This window comes from Topomyia yanbarensis, chromosome 1 (assembly GCF_030247195.1).
Source record: "Topomyia yanbarensis strain Yona2022 chromosome 1, ASM3024719v1, whole genome shotgun sequence".
Classification (NCBI taxonomy): domain Eukaryota; kingdom Metazoa; phylum Arthropoda; class Insecta; order Diptera; family Culicidae; genus Topomyia; species Topomyia yanbarensis.
Window position 1 is genome coordinate 154,484,353 of NC_080670.1, and position 16,514 is coordinate 154,500,866.

General features: G+C 40.4%; 1 protein-coding gene across 9 annotated transcripts in view; it reads left to right on the forward strand.

Annotated features, from left to right (window-relative positions):
- The window catches only part of LOC131678026 (proton channel OtopLc), a 164,037-nt gene that overhangs the window by 108,704 nt on the left and 38,819 nt on the right, over positions 1 to 16,514 (forward strand). The window contains exons 1-2 of one of the 9 annotated variants that reach the window (XM_058958195.1): positions 14,824 to 15,001; positions 15,556 to 16,047. The exons of 6 other annotated variants lie outside the window; for them this stretch is intronic. In XM_058958195.1, the coding sequence (XP_058814178.1) occupies positions 15,854 to 16,047 (194 nt within the window). In that variant the 5' untranslated portion in view covers positions 14,824 to 15,001; positions 15,556 to 15,853. Of the gene's footprint in view, positions 1 to 14,823; positions 15,002 to 15,510; positions 16,048 to 16,514 lie in introns of those variants that run through there. 2 more of the 9 variants (XM_058958210.1, XM_058958202.1) reach the window with 2 other exon arrangements.

Sequence of the window (16,514 nt, forward strand, 5' to 3'; positions counted from 1 at the left end):
CCGCCTTACTCCATCATCCCTTATCATTGACGGAGGCACTCTTCAGCCTCAAACAACGTCTTACAACTATGAAGGTCAGATGATATCATATGGGGTGGGAATAGAGAAGCTGGTAAGTCTATTAAACTGTACGTAGCTCACCTGAGTTCGAACTCCCACAACCACATATAGTGTATTAGGTCCTTTGCCACTTTCGGTCAGATTCGTCAATATCTTTTTAAAATCTATCAAAATCATATTCGTTTTTCGATGGTACCTGAACATTTACAATGCCACCTATAGTGAGGGAAATCTAAATTTTTTTCTCCATATAGTTTGATTCCTACAGTATTTTCAATACTTTCACATGGTTGAATGATTTGGCCTCAATTTGAAAAAAATAAATCTCAAGGTGATGCTGATGCTTGGGATCATCTTTTGATCATTCTAATCTACAGCAGTTTATACCTGTTCAATTATAGGGGCCCCTCAGCTCAGTTGTACCCAGGGGCCCCGAGTGGTCTTAAGACGACTCTGGGGCGAAGTAAGGGTAAGAAGCAAGGAAGAAATCAAATGTTCGTGAACACGACACGGAAGCGTTCGAGATAGAAATGGACGACCCCAAGACAGATTTGGTGAGGAAAAAATATTTCTCCGCCTCGTAAACAGGTATCCGCGCAACAGTTAGTCGCTCAAAAGAGATCTGCAAAACAACTTTTGAAAATCGTTTTATTATTATGATTATTGTTTACATCATGGAAATATATAAAAGACCCACGGCTTCGTTCAGCTAATAGAAAACTAGAAGAATTTTTAAAGAACACTGAGTTCTAAAACTTGCAAAAAATAAGCACTTCTTCGCTACTAAGTATTGGCCAGAGTAAAGTTAGTTAGTCAAAAAGGCAAGGGATCTCAGAGGCCCGGCTAGTTATAGTTCTCTAGTTTCAATGAACTTGTAATTTGAAATACAAATATTCGAGCGTTTTCAGGTTATCGTTGCTCTCACTGATAAAACGACAAAAAGAGGCTTACGATTTCATTGGATCTTAGGAGCGATGCTTCTTGAAGTCACTATTTTAGCTTGCCTTTTTGTGGGTTAAAACATGTTCCGTAGAGTAGCTCGAATATGACATTTTCCAGCACAGGTCTTTTTAAGTTCCTTTCGTGGTCCCAAATGCCTGTGCTAAGTTTGAGAGCGATCGGTTGCTTCCCGGGTTTTGCGCATTGCGTCCAAAGTTTGTATGGGATTTTATATAGACAAATCAATTATTTTGCATTTGCCGTAATAAAGATCGCAATTTCATTCAATATGAAAAACCAGCTTTATAAAACTATAGTTCAAACCTTGGTTAACAACTTTGTCGAAGACGGTAACTAGCTACCAATTTTCAAAAAATAGTTATAACGATTTTAAAACTTATGGTTCAATCCAAATGCAGAATTTTTTTTATTTCTTCCAACACTGTCAGTACACCACCGACACCGATACTTTAAACTTAAATAAATGCGAATGTAGTCATCGCAGAGACTTGGTACCTTTGAATGAATTGTTCAGAATGAATTGCTGAATAACATAAACGTAATCAGAAAATGAAAAGAAGAGGGGAGGGGTGTGTACTCCCTAGTCCTCTTTTTAGATAGTTTAGTATAACATAAGGAGCACACCTTCAACGTAGGTTTATACCGCCGAATTTAAAATTAATCTTACGTCACGGTGTCTTTTTTTAACAACTTTATGCAAAAAAATTCAGCATCTCTGAAAGTTCAGGATATGAAAGAATGGGCTTTCCCCTTTCATTTGAAACCAAAATCAAAATAATCCGTCGGGGGGTCTAGAGCAACTTTTTTTTTTGAAGTTTTTTTCGTGAAAACATAGATTTTACAATAGAACTAGTTCATATTTCTGCCCCTAGATGGTGTTTTAGACATTCGAACAACACTAAAAGTGAGAATCTGATAGATTATTTAATTGTCTACAACTTTGTTACCAACTAAAAACTGATTTGAAATTATACCGAATAGTAGTGTAAAATTTTAACGAATTCTAAGTCTAAGTTAGTTTCACAGAAGACCTAGTGGTTTGTTAATTCACAAGCACTTTTTTTATTTGCCAAATAGTTGTGTTTAGTTCAATAGTGAATTCAGCGGAATTTGAGAGCTTGGAATGTCATCTTTTAACTGAAAATTATAATTCCCTGATACAGGGCACCATTCATATTTTTGGGATGAGAAGTTTTAGATAAGTGTTGACCAAACTAGTATGATATTAATATTATTTTTCATGATGGTAAGTGATTCCTCCCGCAGAAACAGCCTTTTCAATTATGTATGCCATCTTTTTCATTTTTTCGATTGTTCTCAGGGATGACTGATAACTATTCTTACATGAATCTCCTACTCTGTTAGCATCTTCGTATAAAATACTTGTCCTGAACTTCAACCTTTACATTTGAACAAACTCAATGAAACTTTTAACGCACCATTGCAATATTTCGCGAATTTCATTGCAACGCTTGGTTCAAAACGCTGATTATCCGTTTTCAAAATTAATTCAATGTGACAAACAGTGAACAAAAAGCTTTGAGTTTTTGGATCAAGATAATTTTTTTGGGATATATTCTAGGACTTCTAGGTATATAAGGTTATTGTGGTACTCAAATCATATTTTGTTTTCAAAAGTAATACATATCGCATAATCTAGGATCAATTTATTAACGATATCTCGCATAATTGATAGGAAATGGCTGTAAAATCCAACTGCCACAATATGCTTTGCGGAGAAAATTTGAATAAATCATATCACACTAGCCACTAATTTGGACAGTTACTGCTGTGGTTTGCGTTAAACTAGAAACGGTGTGTCCCAACATTTCGTCTTGAACGGAATTATAATAGCTGACTTAAGCGATCATAACCTAAATTATACGATGGATGGTCCTTTCTAAGACATCCGTGTAACAAAACATAAATGTAAGCAAACCCTTGTAACCAAGCAATACCTTCCGATGAATGGTAGTCCCTTCGAACCTATCGGGAAAGATTACAAACCAAAAGCACAAATAGTTTTCTGACTCTGTCAAACATCCTAATTTTCAGAAGTTCAATTAGAATTGTCAACGTAATGAATTCCGTCTAATATTTTTATGCCACTAAACCCAATTATTTTTTTTTGTATTATAATAAGTGCGAGAAAAAATATTTCCAAACCACTAGGCCTCGTGTGAAACTATCTTAGATATAACTTTGTTAAAATCTTAAACAACTTTTCCGGATGATTTCAGATCAGTTTTTAGTGGTCAACAAACTTGTAGACAATTAAATTTTCTATCAAATTCTCACTTTTAGTGTTGTTCGAATGTATAAAGCACCATCTAGGGACAGAAATATGAACTATCTCCAGTAGTAAAACCTATATTGTTACGAAAAAAACTTCAATTTTCCTCCTTAGGGTGGAATATAGCATAGTGCTTTCGCATAGGCCTGCTAAGCCAAGACAAGTTTCGGCTTCACTTGTGTCTCATCGGCATAAACAGAACTTCTGCTCGAACGGGACATCACGTTTGATCAGTCGTTTGATTGAAACACATAGTGTGTTTTAGTTTTAAGGGATTTGCGTCAAGCCGGCGCTAATCTTTTCCGACAATACGTTAGTGTCGGTTTCTGAAGAGGCGAAGCCGAAACGCAACATAGTATGAAATAAGGATTTGTGCCCTCCTGTACAACAGACTGGTTTTTACCAACAAATTTTCACCCTAGTGAGAAATTTTGGTTTTTACCAAATTTTCCTCCTTAGGGTGGAATATAGCATAGTTCAAAAAAAAGTTGCTCTGGACCCCCCCGACGGATTATTTTGATCTTAGTTGCAAATGAAAGGGGAAAGCCCATTCTTTCATATTCCTAAGTTTCAGAGATGCTGAATTTTTTTGCATAAAATTGTTCTAATAAATACACCGTGACGTCTTTGAGTGCTACTACTTAAGGGCTCTACTATTATCTCATTTAAAATGGTACAACGGTTTTTAAGTTTTACATATTTTAAAACTCTATTTCTTACCGTTCAGTGTCAGAATTTAAAAAAATGCATATCCTTAGATTCCTTGAAGTCTCGGAATTGATTCTATTGACGTTTTCGTTTGAGAATCTAGGAACGAAAACAGGATAGTTACTTCAAACAAACGTTTTTTGATGAAATTGGGTTAGGTTTACGCAAAACAGTGGTGATGTTGGCGAATCAGATATATACTTCGAGCTAGAACCCAACGCGTTTTACAGACCACCTGAATTAGTTTTAGCCTCAAGTAAAAACAACACATAAATTTGTAGATGTAAATCCTAAATATTGTAAATGTTATTTTCCACAACAAAGATTGTAGTATGATTCATATTTGGGTCCATCAAAATATTAAGAAAGTTCAGTCGTTCATATTTACAAGGACCTAACCCAAGTAACCATAAGCATTAAGTCATTGCACTATATTGGCTATATATTTGAACTGTTGCATTGCAACTTCATTACAGCATTAACAATACAATGAAAGTCTATATTAGCATCAATAATGCATAAATGCACAGCCGACATATAGCATTATCGCTTGCTCTATATGCGTATATAAAGCTGATATAACGCGTACATGCTTCAAAGATTTTTAAAGCATGTAAGCTTTACAAGTGCATTTAGTGCCATGCCTTCCCGGGCCCCGTGGTGGTGGAGGAACGCTACGTGGGAAGCTGAGCTGCAAGCAACCGGGCGGGTCATAGGTGGTGGATAATGCTTAATCGCGATAGCAACTAGTTGTGATTCGCGACCCGAACCAGCAGCGGGGGCTGACTGCGGGTGTGGTAGGACGAGGTAGTGGGCCCTATACGTCCTAGGCCTAAATACCACATGCCCTAAAGCAGCCCTGACAAGGCGAGCCAGTGCCGCCTTTAAATAAGCGCTTAGCCCAAATCCCTCTCCTCCCGTTATCCTTCCTTCCTTCCTTCCTTCTGCGGCTGTTCGCCCATCTGAATATGGAAGCTGTTCTTCAATGTCAGCTTCTTTCACCGAACAGCCTAGATAAGCCATGTAGTGTCGGTAGTGGTTGTTTCAACCGGCTAAGAATTACACTACGGACTACCTGTTTCAGTGGTAAAAATCTACCATACAGGGAACCCCAATTCCATAGTGTCATGCGACCCGTGCTATGGGTAAAATTGTTGAGGGGGTTTAAAACATTCTCAATGGCGAACGGAGCCTGGGAAGAGTCGGGCGAACTCCCCAGTACGCTGCATTACGCAGCGGAACGTTCACTCTACACTCCGATTTTTTTCACCGATGATCCACTTAATTTTGCCGAATTTTTGTTGGCTGGGGGTTTGCAGAGACTCTCGGCTGATGGTAGTTCGGTGAAGTTTTGTTGAGTCTCGATTATCAAATTTCGATGTGTACAGATGAACCTGCCCAGAGGCCGTGTGGTATCCGGCCTAGAATTGAGCCACTGGAGTCCTGCTGCCATGTCGTAGGAGGCGACTGAAAGTAGGAGACCCTAAGTCAAGGTGTAGTTCCGTGCCGAGGACTTAATGATTGGAGGGTCTAAAATATGCCAGTCGCGCACGGAGCATTTTGGGTTTTGCCCTTGCTGTGTTATGCGAATCTCTGACACAGTGGACCATTATTTTCTTCGCAAATCGTGGGAATCAAATGATCATGTCCCATTTAAACCTGATATGGCTCGCTAAATGCGTTAACATCCCAACTCGCTTGGTGTCCTCTAGTTGTTGTGCAATTTGTGTTGGAGATGAAATGTACAGTTCTCTAATCAACAATGGTTAGAATAGCACAAGTCAATCTCCAACATAAACGTACAGCAACTATGAATTTATCTCGACTCATGCAGGAAGGTAAAGCTTCCATAGCATTGGTTCAAGAACCGTATTTCCATAAAGGAAACTTCTATTTTGGAAAGTTACTTAACACTGCCTTCATTGCTTACAACAAGACAGGCATGACTAACCCACGTGAAATGCCTCGTGCTTGCATTCTTGCAAATAAGGCTATTGACGCGTGTCTCATATCGGAGCTCACAACTCGCGATATCTGTGTTGTCACAGTTACATTGACTGTCGGAAACGTAGACAAGAAATATATATACTGTTCAGCATACCTACCGCATAACGAATCATCTCCTTCTGATGATTTCAAAAGCGTTGTATCATATTGTAGCAGAAATGGGCTTCCGCTCATTATCGGCAGTGATGCGAATGCTCATCACATCATTTGGGGCAGCTCAGACATCAATCTGAGAGGCTCTGAACTGATGGAGTACATAAGTAGTACAAATCTCCATATTCTGAATGTGGGAAACCGACCAACTTTTGCGAGGTCTGGGAGGGAGGAGGTGTTAGACATAACACTTTGCTCTGATAGAATTTTGCATGAACTGGGAAATTGGCAGGTTCCAAATGAAACTGAACCGTCTCTATCCGATCATAAATATATATTTTTCGAGCATTTTGATGTCACCTTCAATGTGGTGACATATCGTAATCCTAAGTCTACAAACTGGGACCTCTTTTTGGAAAACTTAGCGACTAAATTTCATGGATATTTTCCGAAAATTAGTCAACTAGACGACTTAGATGACGTCGTGGATACGACAAACTCATTCATATTAGCATCCTACGAAGAAGCTTGTCCACTTCGTACTGTTAAATCGACTAGGGGAACCCCTTGGTGGAGGGCTGAGCTTGATAGAATGAAGAAAGTTATGAGAAGAGCTTGGAACCGGCGTCAGCGTGATGACTCCAGGGCTTTCAGGTCAGCTCGTAGTGCATATAAGAAATGTCTTAGATCTGCAGAACGGGCTGGCTGGCAAAGCCTATGCACTAATGTCTCTAGTCTGAACGAGGCTAGCAGATTAAATAAAATTCTCTCCAAATCGAATGATTTTCAGATGAACTCCTTGAAAACCAGAGATGGTGTTTATGTGACAGACGAAAAAGATGTTCTTAATTGTCTCTTCGACACACACTTTCCAGGTTGTATCGATCCGGAGTTGATCAATGTTCACAGATCTCATTCTGGTGATTCGGACTCGTGGGCGCTAGCACGCACATTGGTTTCCACTGAATCGGTCAAGTGGGCAGTTGACAGCTTTGCTCCATACAAAACACCCGGAAAAGATGGGATACTTCCCGTGCTACTGCAAAAGGGATTTGATATTCTTAAACATGTCTTGAAAAAGATTTTGCTTTCCAGTCTTGCTACCGGGTATATCCCGAAAGCATGGCGAGAAATAACTGTTAGATTTATTCCCAAAGGGGGGCGCTCAAGCTATGAAGAAGCCAAGAGTTTTAGGCCTATCAGCTTAAGTTCTTTTCTTCTGAAAGCTTTGGAACGGATAATCGATCATCACATCAGGAACGTTAGTTTAGTTGAATATCCTCTGCACAAAATGCAACATGCATATCAGTGTGGGAAATCCACGATCACTCTGCTTCACGATGTTGTTTACAACATTGAGAAAGCCTTCTCGCTCAAGCAATCTAGCTTGGGTGTATTCCTAGATATTGAGGGTGCTTTTGACAATGTGTCCTTCCAGTCTATTCTGGAAGCGACGCGCGGTCATGGGATACCTGCATGTATCTCAGGTTGGATAAACGCAATGCTTAGTAACCGCATACTTTGCTCGTCACTGCGACAGGCTGAGATACGGAAGTTGAGTATTTGCGGTTGTCCTCAGGGCGGCGTTCTGTCACCTTTGTTATGGAACTTAGTAGCTGACGGCTTGTTGAAGAAACTCAATGAGCTTGGATTTCCAACCTACGGGTTTGCTGACGATTACCAAATACTAATTACTGGATTTTGCATCGGAACAATCTTTGACTTGATGCAACAGGCATTAAGAGCTGTCGAACAGTGGTGTCGACAAGTTAAACTATCAGTTAACCCAAGCAAAACTTCAATGGTTCTTTTCACGAAGAAGCGAATAACAACCGGGGTTCGTCCCTTGCAGTTCTTTGATTCTGAGCTGCTGTGTGCAGATCAAGTCAAATACGTTGGAGTCATATTGGATTCCAAACTGAATTGGTCTGCTCACATTGAGTTCAGAGTCAAGAAAGCGTGCATGGCCTTCGGGCAGTGCAGACGAACTTTTGGAAAGACCTGGGGTCTCAAACCTAAATACATCTATTGGATTTACACGACAATTGTACGTCCAATACTGTCATACGGATGCCTTGTGTGGTGGCAGAGGGGAGAGGTGGTGACAGTCCAGTCAAAGCTAAACCATCTGCAAAGAATGGCGCTCATGGCGTTGACTGGTGCTTTCACCACGACTCCGACTGCTGCTCTTGAGGCACTTCTAAATATCAAACCATTACACATACACTTAAAACAAGAAGCACTATCATGTGCATACAGACTGCAGGTTACTGGGCTTTGGAACAGTCATCATGTTGATCTTGCTACCAGTCATACACGATTGTGGTCACAAATGGTTACATGGGGTGAAGATATTCTTGCTCCCAGCGATATTACACTCACTTGTAGTTTTCCTTACAGGACATTCCATGTTAAGATTCCCTCTCGAGAGGAGTGGTTGTCTGGCTTTATGGAAAGACAACAACAAACGCAAGTGGTTTGTTACACTGACGGTTCTCTGATGGAGGGACGTGCTGGTGCTGGTGTCTACTGTCGTGAAATGAGACTGGAACAATCTCACTCACTAGGTAGATACTGTACTGTATTCCAAGCAGAAATCTTTGCGATTATGTGCGGGGTGCAATCGGCCCTTCAACTGAGTTTGTCCGGCAGAGTTATAAACTTCTGCTCCGATAGTCAGGCTGCAATCAAGGCCCTTAGCTCAGACAAATCCCGGTCCAAGCTAGTGATCGCGTGCCGAACCCAAATCGAAGAACTAAGCATTGTCAACACTATTTACCTTGTCTGGGTGCCCGGACATTGCGGTATTACTGGAAATGAATGGGCTGACGAATTGGCCAGGGCAGGTTCAGCGATTGACTTCATTGGTCCTGAGCCCGCGCTGCCAATTTCGACAAGTTGGATAAGGGAAAAAATACGGTCCTGGGCTTCGTCCGAGCACCGCAATTATTGGAGAAATCTACAAACGTGTCGCCAAACAAAGGCGTTTCTAGAACAACCATGCCCAGTGGTTTCGAAAAATCTCTTACATTTTTCGAAGCTCCACTGCGGCATGCTGACCAGGGCTTTAACCGGCCACTGCAAACTCAATTATCACATGGCAACTATTCAGCGCGCTGAGTCTTTTTCATGTGATCTTTGTGAATCCGACTACGGAACTTCATATCATCTGATATGCAACTGCCCAGCGCTAGCGCAATTGCGATTACGAGTCTTCAGCCGTCCTTATATAGACGAAACCATGTTTGGTCGACTGAAACTCAGAGACATACTAAAGTTTCTTATCCAATGTGGTAAAGAGCTTTAGGCTTATTCGCAGGCAAGTTGAACTACTTGTGAGTTTAATTTACCTGTTGTTTATTTTTTGTTTTGTGCTGTTTTTCCCACCCTTCCAAGTCTACTTCCCCACACCTCCTTGTCCTTTCCTTCCGCTCAGGAAATGATGAAAACACACGGCAAGGCACAAATCCCCGACTATGTACGGGGAACGTGCCCTTTGAGCCAATATATTCTGATTCCTGATATTGGCTATATATTTGAACTGTTGCATTGCAACTTCATTACAGCATTAACAATACAATGAAAGTCTATATTAGCATCAATAATGCATAAATGCACAGCCGACATATAGCATTATCGCTTGCTCTATATGCGTATATAAAGCTGATATAACGCGTACATGCTTCAAAGATTTTTAAAGCATGTAAGCTTTACAAGTGCATTTAGTGCCATTATAGAGCAAATAAAAAGCCGATATAATGCTATTGTAATGCTGTGGGTTTATTTGTTATGCAACTCTTCTTGAAGATTATATTCGGCATACTTCATTTCAATCGAACATGTGCAATATAGTCTAGGGAGCAAACGCAGCGCACTTACCGTGAAGGACGAGGCAAGGTACCTCAGTTCGAGACTGACTAAAGGTAATTTTCGTAAAACATTCATATTGTGTGAGAACGAAAACCCATTAAGGATATTCATTACAATGCATTAGAAGAGAGACAATTACGGTTTTAAACACAGAACATCTTATTTTAAAACTTTTCCTTTTTGCTCATCATACCGAAACGAAACATAAGAAATGGTTTCAAAACCATGGCGGACAATGACAGCCAACTAAAACTTTTTAATAGCATTAGTATTGCCAATATAAGGCTTTCAAAATTGACATTTGTGCGTTGGTGCTATATAATAGCATTAGTACTGCAGAAACGAGCTGTCAATCTCTGCACAGTAATAGCACTATATTTCGCCTTTTCTGGCATAATATCAGCATTATATCAGTATTTAGGGCTTCACGGCTCTTTAAGACAGCTTTATATGTGGATCTAAAGCAGATATTAGGCTACGTTATAATGCTTATTGGTTACTTGGGAATGATTCTTTGTCTTATGCAAAACAATCTAAAAAAGGGACTGGGGAGTGCTCAAGCCTCCCCCCTCTTCTTTTCATTTTCTGCCTACGTCTATGGTATTCAGCAATTCATTCTGAACATTTCATTTAAAGGTAGCAAGTCTCTGCGATGAATATATTCTCATTTATTTCAGTTTTTATTGTCGATGTCGGTGGTGCACTGGCAGTGTTGGAAAAAATAATAAATTTCTGCATTTGGATTGAACCATAAGTTTTAAAATCGTCTTCGACAAAGTTGAAAAATAATTGATTTCCCCATATAAAATCCCATACAAACTTTGAACGCAATGCGCAAACCCGGGAAGCAACCGACCGCTCCCAAAATTTGCACAGGCATTTGGGACCACGAAAGGAACTAAAAAAGTGCTGTGCCCGCTAGTTTACATCATTTCGAAGTTTTCCCATACATCCGCGAGCCACTCTAATGTTCCGTTTTTAAGTCAAATACAAAGATTGCTCAATTGTGGCACATTACGGATATTTCGTCATCAATGTAAGCTTGCGACACGTGTTTACATTTTAGTAAAATGTAACAATAAAGTCAACCGATCTTGACGTACATAAAAGATTACAGTGAAGACCCGATTTTATCAGCCCCCAATCTTGTCTACCCCCGATTTCATTTATTTATTTATTTTTTTGACCCGATTTTGTCAGCTTCATATGAAAATTTATAGTTGGTAGTTTGATGGACTGTAGCAGACGAAACCATGTTGAATTCGAGTAAATCCTTTCTTGAGCATATTTTTCTTATCTTAGAGATCGGAAAAATGCAAAAAAAAATTAATTTTTTGTTAAATTTTGCACTGTCAGACCCCCTTAAGGGAAATTTAAACTAGATAATCAGAAAGGAAAATATATGTCCCGACTTTGTAAATGTTCTCGTATTATCAGCCTAAAATTCACTAAGCGGCTGAATAAAACGGGTTTCCACTGCATTACAGAAAAAAATACAACCCTTTTCTACTTCAAAATATTTATAACATTTACTCAATCTTTAAAAACCGTTTTTTCTTTCGAAACTGTCTGAATGGCGCTTGTTATAAGACAACAGCGGCGATTTGATAATAGAACATTATTAAATAATGCAAATTTTTTATAAAGTGCGTATCACACAGTCCTATGCAAGTTTTGTAGAGTGTGTATGTATAGGGTGACCATATCAGACGAGTAAAAAACCAGGACAGTCGAAAGAGTACTGCTTCCCCCCGCTACCTCTCAATCGACATTGCCACGCCTCAATGCATCATCTGAACCGTGGATCTTTTAATATTATCAATATGTAAATAAAAATAAATAAATCGAAGCGGTAGCGTAGTTGGTAAATCGATTGCCTTGTACGCAGCACACCTGGATTCGAGCCCCGACCCCGCACATAGGGTTAGAAATTTTCATAAGAGATTTTTCTAACCCGAAGAGGCGAATGACCTTAAGGTTAAAACCTCTAAATAAAAAAAAATCGAATTTTATTGTGTATCCATCGGATCTTGTGTACGCGCTTTGTTACTTTGCGTAAAGATCTTATTTCTTATTGAAGATCGATTTATTTCGTTGCCTCTTGTTGCTTATGGATCACTTAGTCCACTTTCTCTCGGTTTATCGTTTTCGTTCATGCTATCCTCGCTGTTAATGTGCTATGGGCTTTCACGATTACCTGGTTTGAGTTGTTTGTGGGGCCTACGGGTCACGATCGCGTATCCCTGTTTTTTGTTATTTACTGTATTATCGGTGGTGCTAGCAGCTGATTGGGAAGTAGTAGGCGCATCACAATGATCGGACACGCTGTGCGTAGGTTCTGTTGTTGCAGTATTCGTTGATGCCTGAGCTGCAACTCCGGTGGTTTGTGATTTAGTTGATGTTGATGAAGGGCTGTGTGATGGGTAAACTTGCAGTTGTTATTGCTTCGTTAGAGGTTTGTGTACATGGTTTCTCGTAGTATGTCTTCTTGCGTAACAACGTAGGGCACGCAGGGGTCTGTCCTTCATATGTGCACAGCGTGATTTGAGATTTGGTCAGGCGTTTTGCTTTGATTTGAAAGTTCATATATGACGAAATAGGTTCCGTCACTCGCATTTTCACGAAAGAAACAACGTTGGAAATACCTAGAAAAAAATTCTCCTGGTTTCAAACCTAAATCTTGCCTATTCCGACATGATGGTTGTAATAAATTTATTAATAGTACCAAGGTGTAAATCGTGCAGACGCATATCAATCTTATCATTGTCAACATATACGGGTATCTTGGTCCTAATACTATGTTCACACTGCAGAGTTAAATCACGTTATAATAAATAGCAACAAGAAAAATGTCATCAAGATAGCGTTAAAACACGTTTTAACTCGTAGTGTGAACGTAGTATAACATTATCATGCTCAACGACGTATTGCATGTTGTCTTCCATATCGTAGCTTTTCGTTATGGCCAAAGTTTTAATCGTTATCAGTAACGAGAGTGTGGTGGGCTTGTATAACGACGACTTCCGTTAGTCTGAACTGCATTTGCAAATTTGCTGTTGAATTTTGCTGTTGAGTTTCAAACATCTTAAAATGAATGATCGATATCGCACCGATGAAAGTAACGGTGCTTTATTGTTCACACTGGCTTGGAACGAATTTTATTATTCGATTGCTTTGCTTGTTTATAATACTGGCATGGTACACATAGACAGCAGACTTTAGCTAGAAACGTTCGTTTGATTTACTGCACTGTTAACAAGCAGAGCAACTGAATAGGTACTGGTATCAACCCTGTAGTAATTCCATGATCCCCAGTTCGAGAGAGCACTCAATGAAATTTTTCCACGATGATTGATATTTTTCTTTTTATGGAATGGTTTTCCAGTTAGATGAAAAAAGCCACTAGCCAGTGAACACAAGTAGAAGCAGAAGCACCAAAACGCCGATGTGTCTTTTCAGAGGTACCAAAGGGAGATCTTCGAGTCCCGGATTGAAGGCGATTTGAGCCGAGAAGAAGCGCTGCTAACCATTGTTTCATCGATATTGACGAGGCACTCTTGAGAGATAAAAAAACCATCGGAAGGTACAATGGGGAGATTCGACTGTATTAAGTTTTGTTTGTGGCATTCCGATGGAGGATGAGTATACGTTGTAGTTATGGTTGCGGTCGGTCGTAACTCCGACCTGGAGCATAGTGAAAAGCGAAGACTGAATAAATCTAGGGGCAGATCACTTGTGATGCATTTTTAAAAATCAGCTAAATTAAATGCATTTCTTTCCATCAAAATAGAAATTCGTAATGTATTTTGCGTTGCGTGCAATGTATTTTGCGTTGCGTGTAAGACGTCAAAACCCTACAAAAATATCAGCCCTACATTCAACAAAACGTCGAACAAAGTGAATCAGCGCAGGACGTTTGTTAAACAAATTTTTTTGCGAGGGAGTGCTAAGTTGATGCAAAAATGGAAATTAAATGCATTTTTTCTAATTTTATGAGAATTTGTTATATATTCTTAGAGTGATCTGCCCCTAGGAATAAATAGAAATATATTAGGCTTCCAGGAGAAAAACCAGGACAAATCAAAAATTTTCCTCGACTTCCCAGGACACCAGGACAATCAATGCAAAACCAGGACATGTCCTGGGAAACCAGGACGTATGGTCACCCTATGTATGTAAAACTTTTATTGAATCCATTGCAGCAAAAACTAATATTGACGATAAGGCATGTATTGCAACACTTGTGCTATCACCCATCGACTAAAAACTAAACACTACTACTTATGTTCATTCCAATATCCTTTGTAGTATTTTTACATTGTGCATGATACATCAAGGAGTTACAGGAAAGAAGACAGCGGTAGATACATCGCACAACACAAATCAACTTTTATTAGATTTTGTTCCGTTGAACTACGAGAAAGAGAAAAAGAGGAACATACCACGTGAATCTAGCTTCTTGCCAACGAATTGCTAAATATGCTTCAAAGCGATGGCACGAATCGTATCGTACCGTACACCCTGCGACATATGAGCCACTTATTTCACCACTCCACACCCTCGCCGGAATGCAAAGCATGAAAAAGGACTCCAGCATGTATGAGTGTGTTTTATCAACGCCGATTGAAAATCCTACCAGAAAATCACAGTCACAAGATGCTATACCTACTCTGCTAACTGAGTAGCCTGCTGCGACCAGCAGCGATGTAGTCACTCACCGAGATTCATCTCGTAATATCACCGCCTGCCGTTGGCTATCAAAGCACCTCCCCCCGGCACCCCTCGCGCACAGCGCTAGCATCTTTTGAGCAGCAGGCAGTGCTGCGGAGTGGTTTCAGTCTACATTCGGGCGATTCGCAGTTCACACCGTTTTTAGCATCGTCGTCGCTGTCGGTTTGCGCCGCGAACACTTTTCAGTAGGACATTGGGTGCCTCTTGGCTCGTCCAAAGGTAGTTTCGCGGAACGAACGCGAACAAAGAAAGTTGGCTTTTGGTGCAGTGGTCCAGAAGGTGAAAAATTACTGCATTGAACCTGTCCGCAGAGGACAACAGAGAATTAAAAGTTTCGGTGCAATGGAGGGGGAAGTTGAAAAATAGTTCAATGCAATTTATGTGATTAAATTGTGAATGCAAAGCATAGTGAGCTGGTAGAAGTGTTTCAAAAAATAAGCATCTTTCCTAAATTGCAAGTACAATCTGCGGGGTTCCAAGTTTGGACCCCACCCCAGGAAAGAAAAATTGGCGTAACAAAAATCGAAAGGAATTCAGCGGTTACTCACCCTTGTTCGAGAGGGATTGGCAACCGCGCAAGGGAGGGTAACTCACCCAGCATCCAGGCGCGCAGCATCTTTTTTCTAACCCGTGTTCGCTCGCGTTGGCGTGGATCTCATTCTCAGAATTGGTGGTGTTGCGTCCATTTAGGGAATTTGTTTTCGTTTGCCAGTGGGTACTGATTCTCACAGGATAGGATCTGTTGAAAATTGGGATCCCGCAGGCTCACGAGTGTGGGGATTTTTCAGAAGCTACTGAACTAATAGAAAGTCGACATTTTCACTACTTTTCAGGCTTCGTTGTTGTGAAAATCTATGCAATCGGAAGTGTTTTCAATGATTGATCAGCATGCATTCTGAATTCCTGAAGAATAAGTGAATACAGTGCTGGTTAGGACTGCAAGTGATATCAACAATAAATTTAGCTCAACAAAATGTCGTCCCCGTGAAAAGGGAAAAAGTATTGCTCAAGTGAAAAGTGGTGTGATAAAATATTCGTCTAGTGTATTCAAAGGCTTTGGAATTTTATTCGGCGATATAACAGATAGTTGAAAAACTTCGAGCCTAAAAGGATTACACGGCGGCCTACAAGATGGTCACCGGTGAGATGAAGGTGGCCACGGTGGACGTGGAGAGTAGCGATAATATGGCGACGCTCCCCGTGGGTCGAAACCTCGGTGGCGGGGGTCCTGGGGGTGCTGGAAGTCACAGTGATACCGCGGAGAAAAACAATGCCGCCAACAAAGAAATGGAGCTCAAAAACGTGGTTCCAAAGCCGCTGCAAAGGTTAGTTCACTGGATGGATATCTATTTAACCGGTGGTGAATCGAAGCAGATCTAAGAAACTCTTTGTTTTTCCTCGAAAATTTTGACCGACAGGACAAGATTCCCATTTTCCGAACAATGTACTTGTACTGAGCGTAGAGCCACTCACGGCGATGAGATCTCAATGATAAAAATTGTTTTTCCAGACAGCCTGACTACTTCAGTTGTTACCAGTTTTAAAAGGGGTTTCCCCACTTTGTGAATGTTTGCGTTTGCTTGTTTCCACTATTTTGTGTAAATACTACACGGCACTCTCGGAGCTCATATTGGTGAGTTATTCTTACGATTCGAAGTCCTGTGATTTCCGTGAATTAGGTCAGCTTCCATCGAGAGCATCCCAAACGAGTGCTTTCTCGTGTAGCCTACATTGGATGGGGATCACCGACAGCGCCGTCAACTGAACAAAAAATGCTCGTAAATGCAGGACT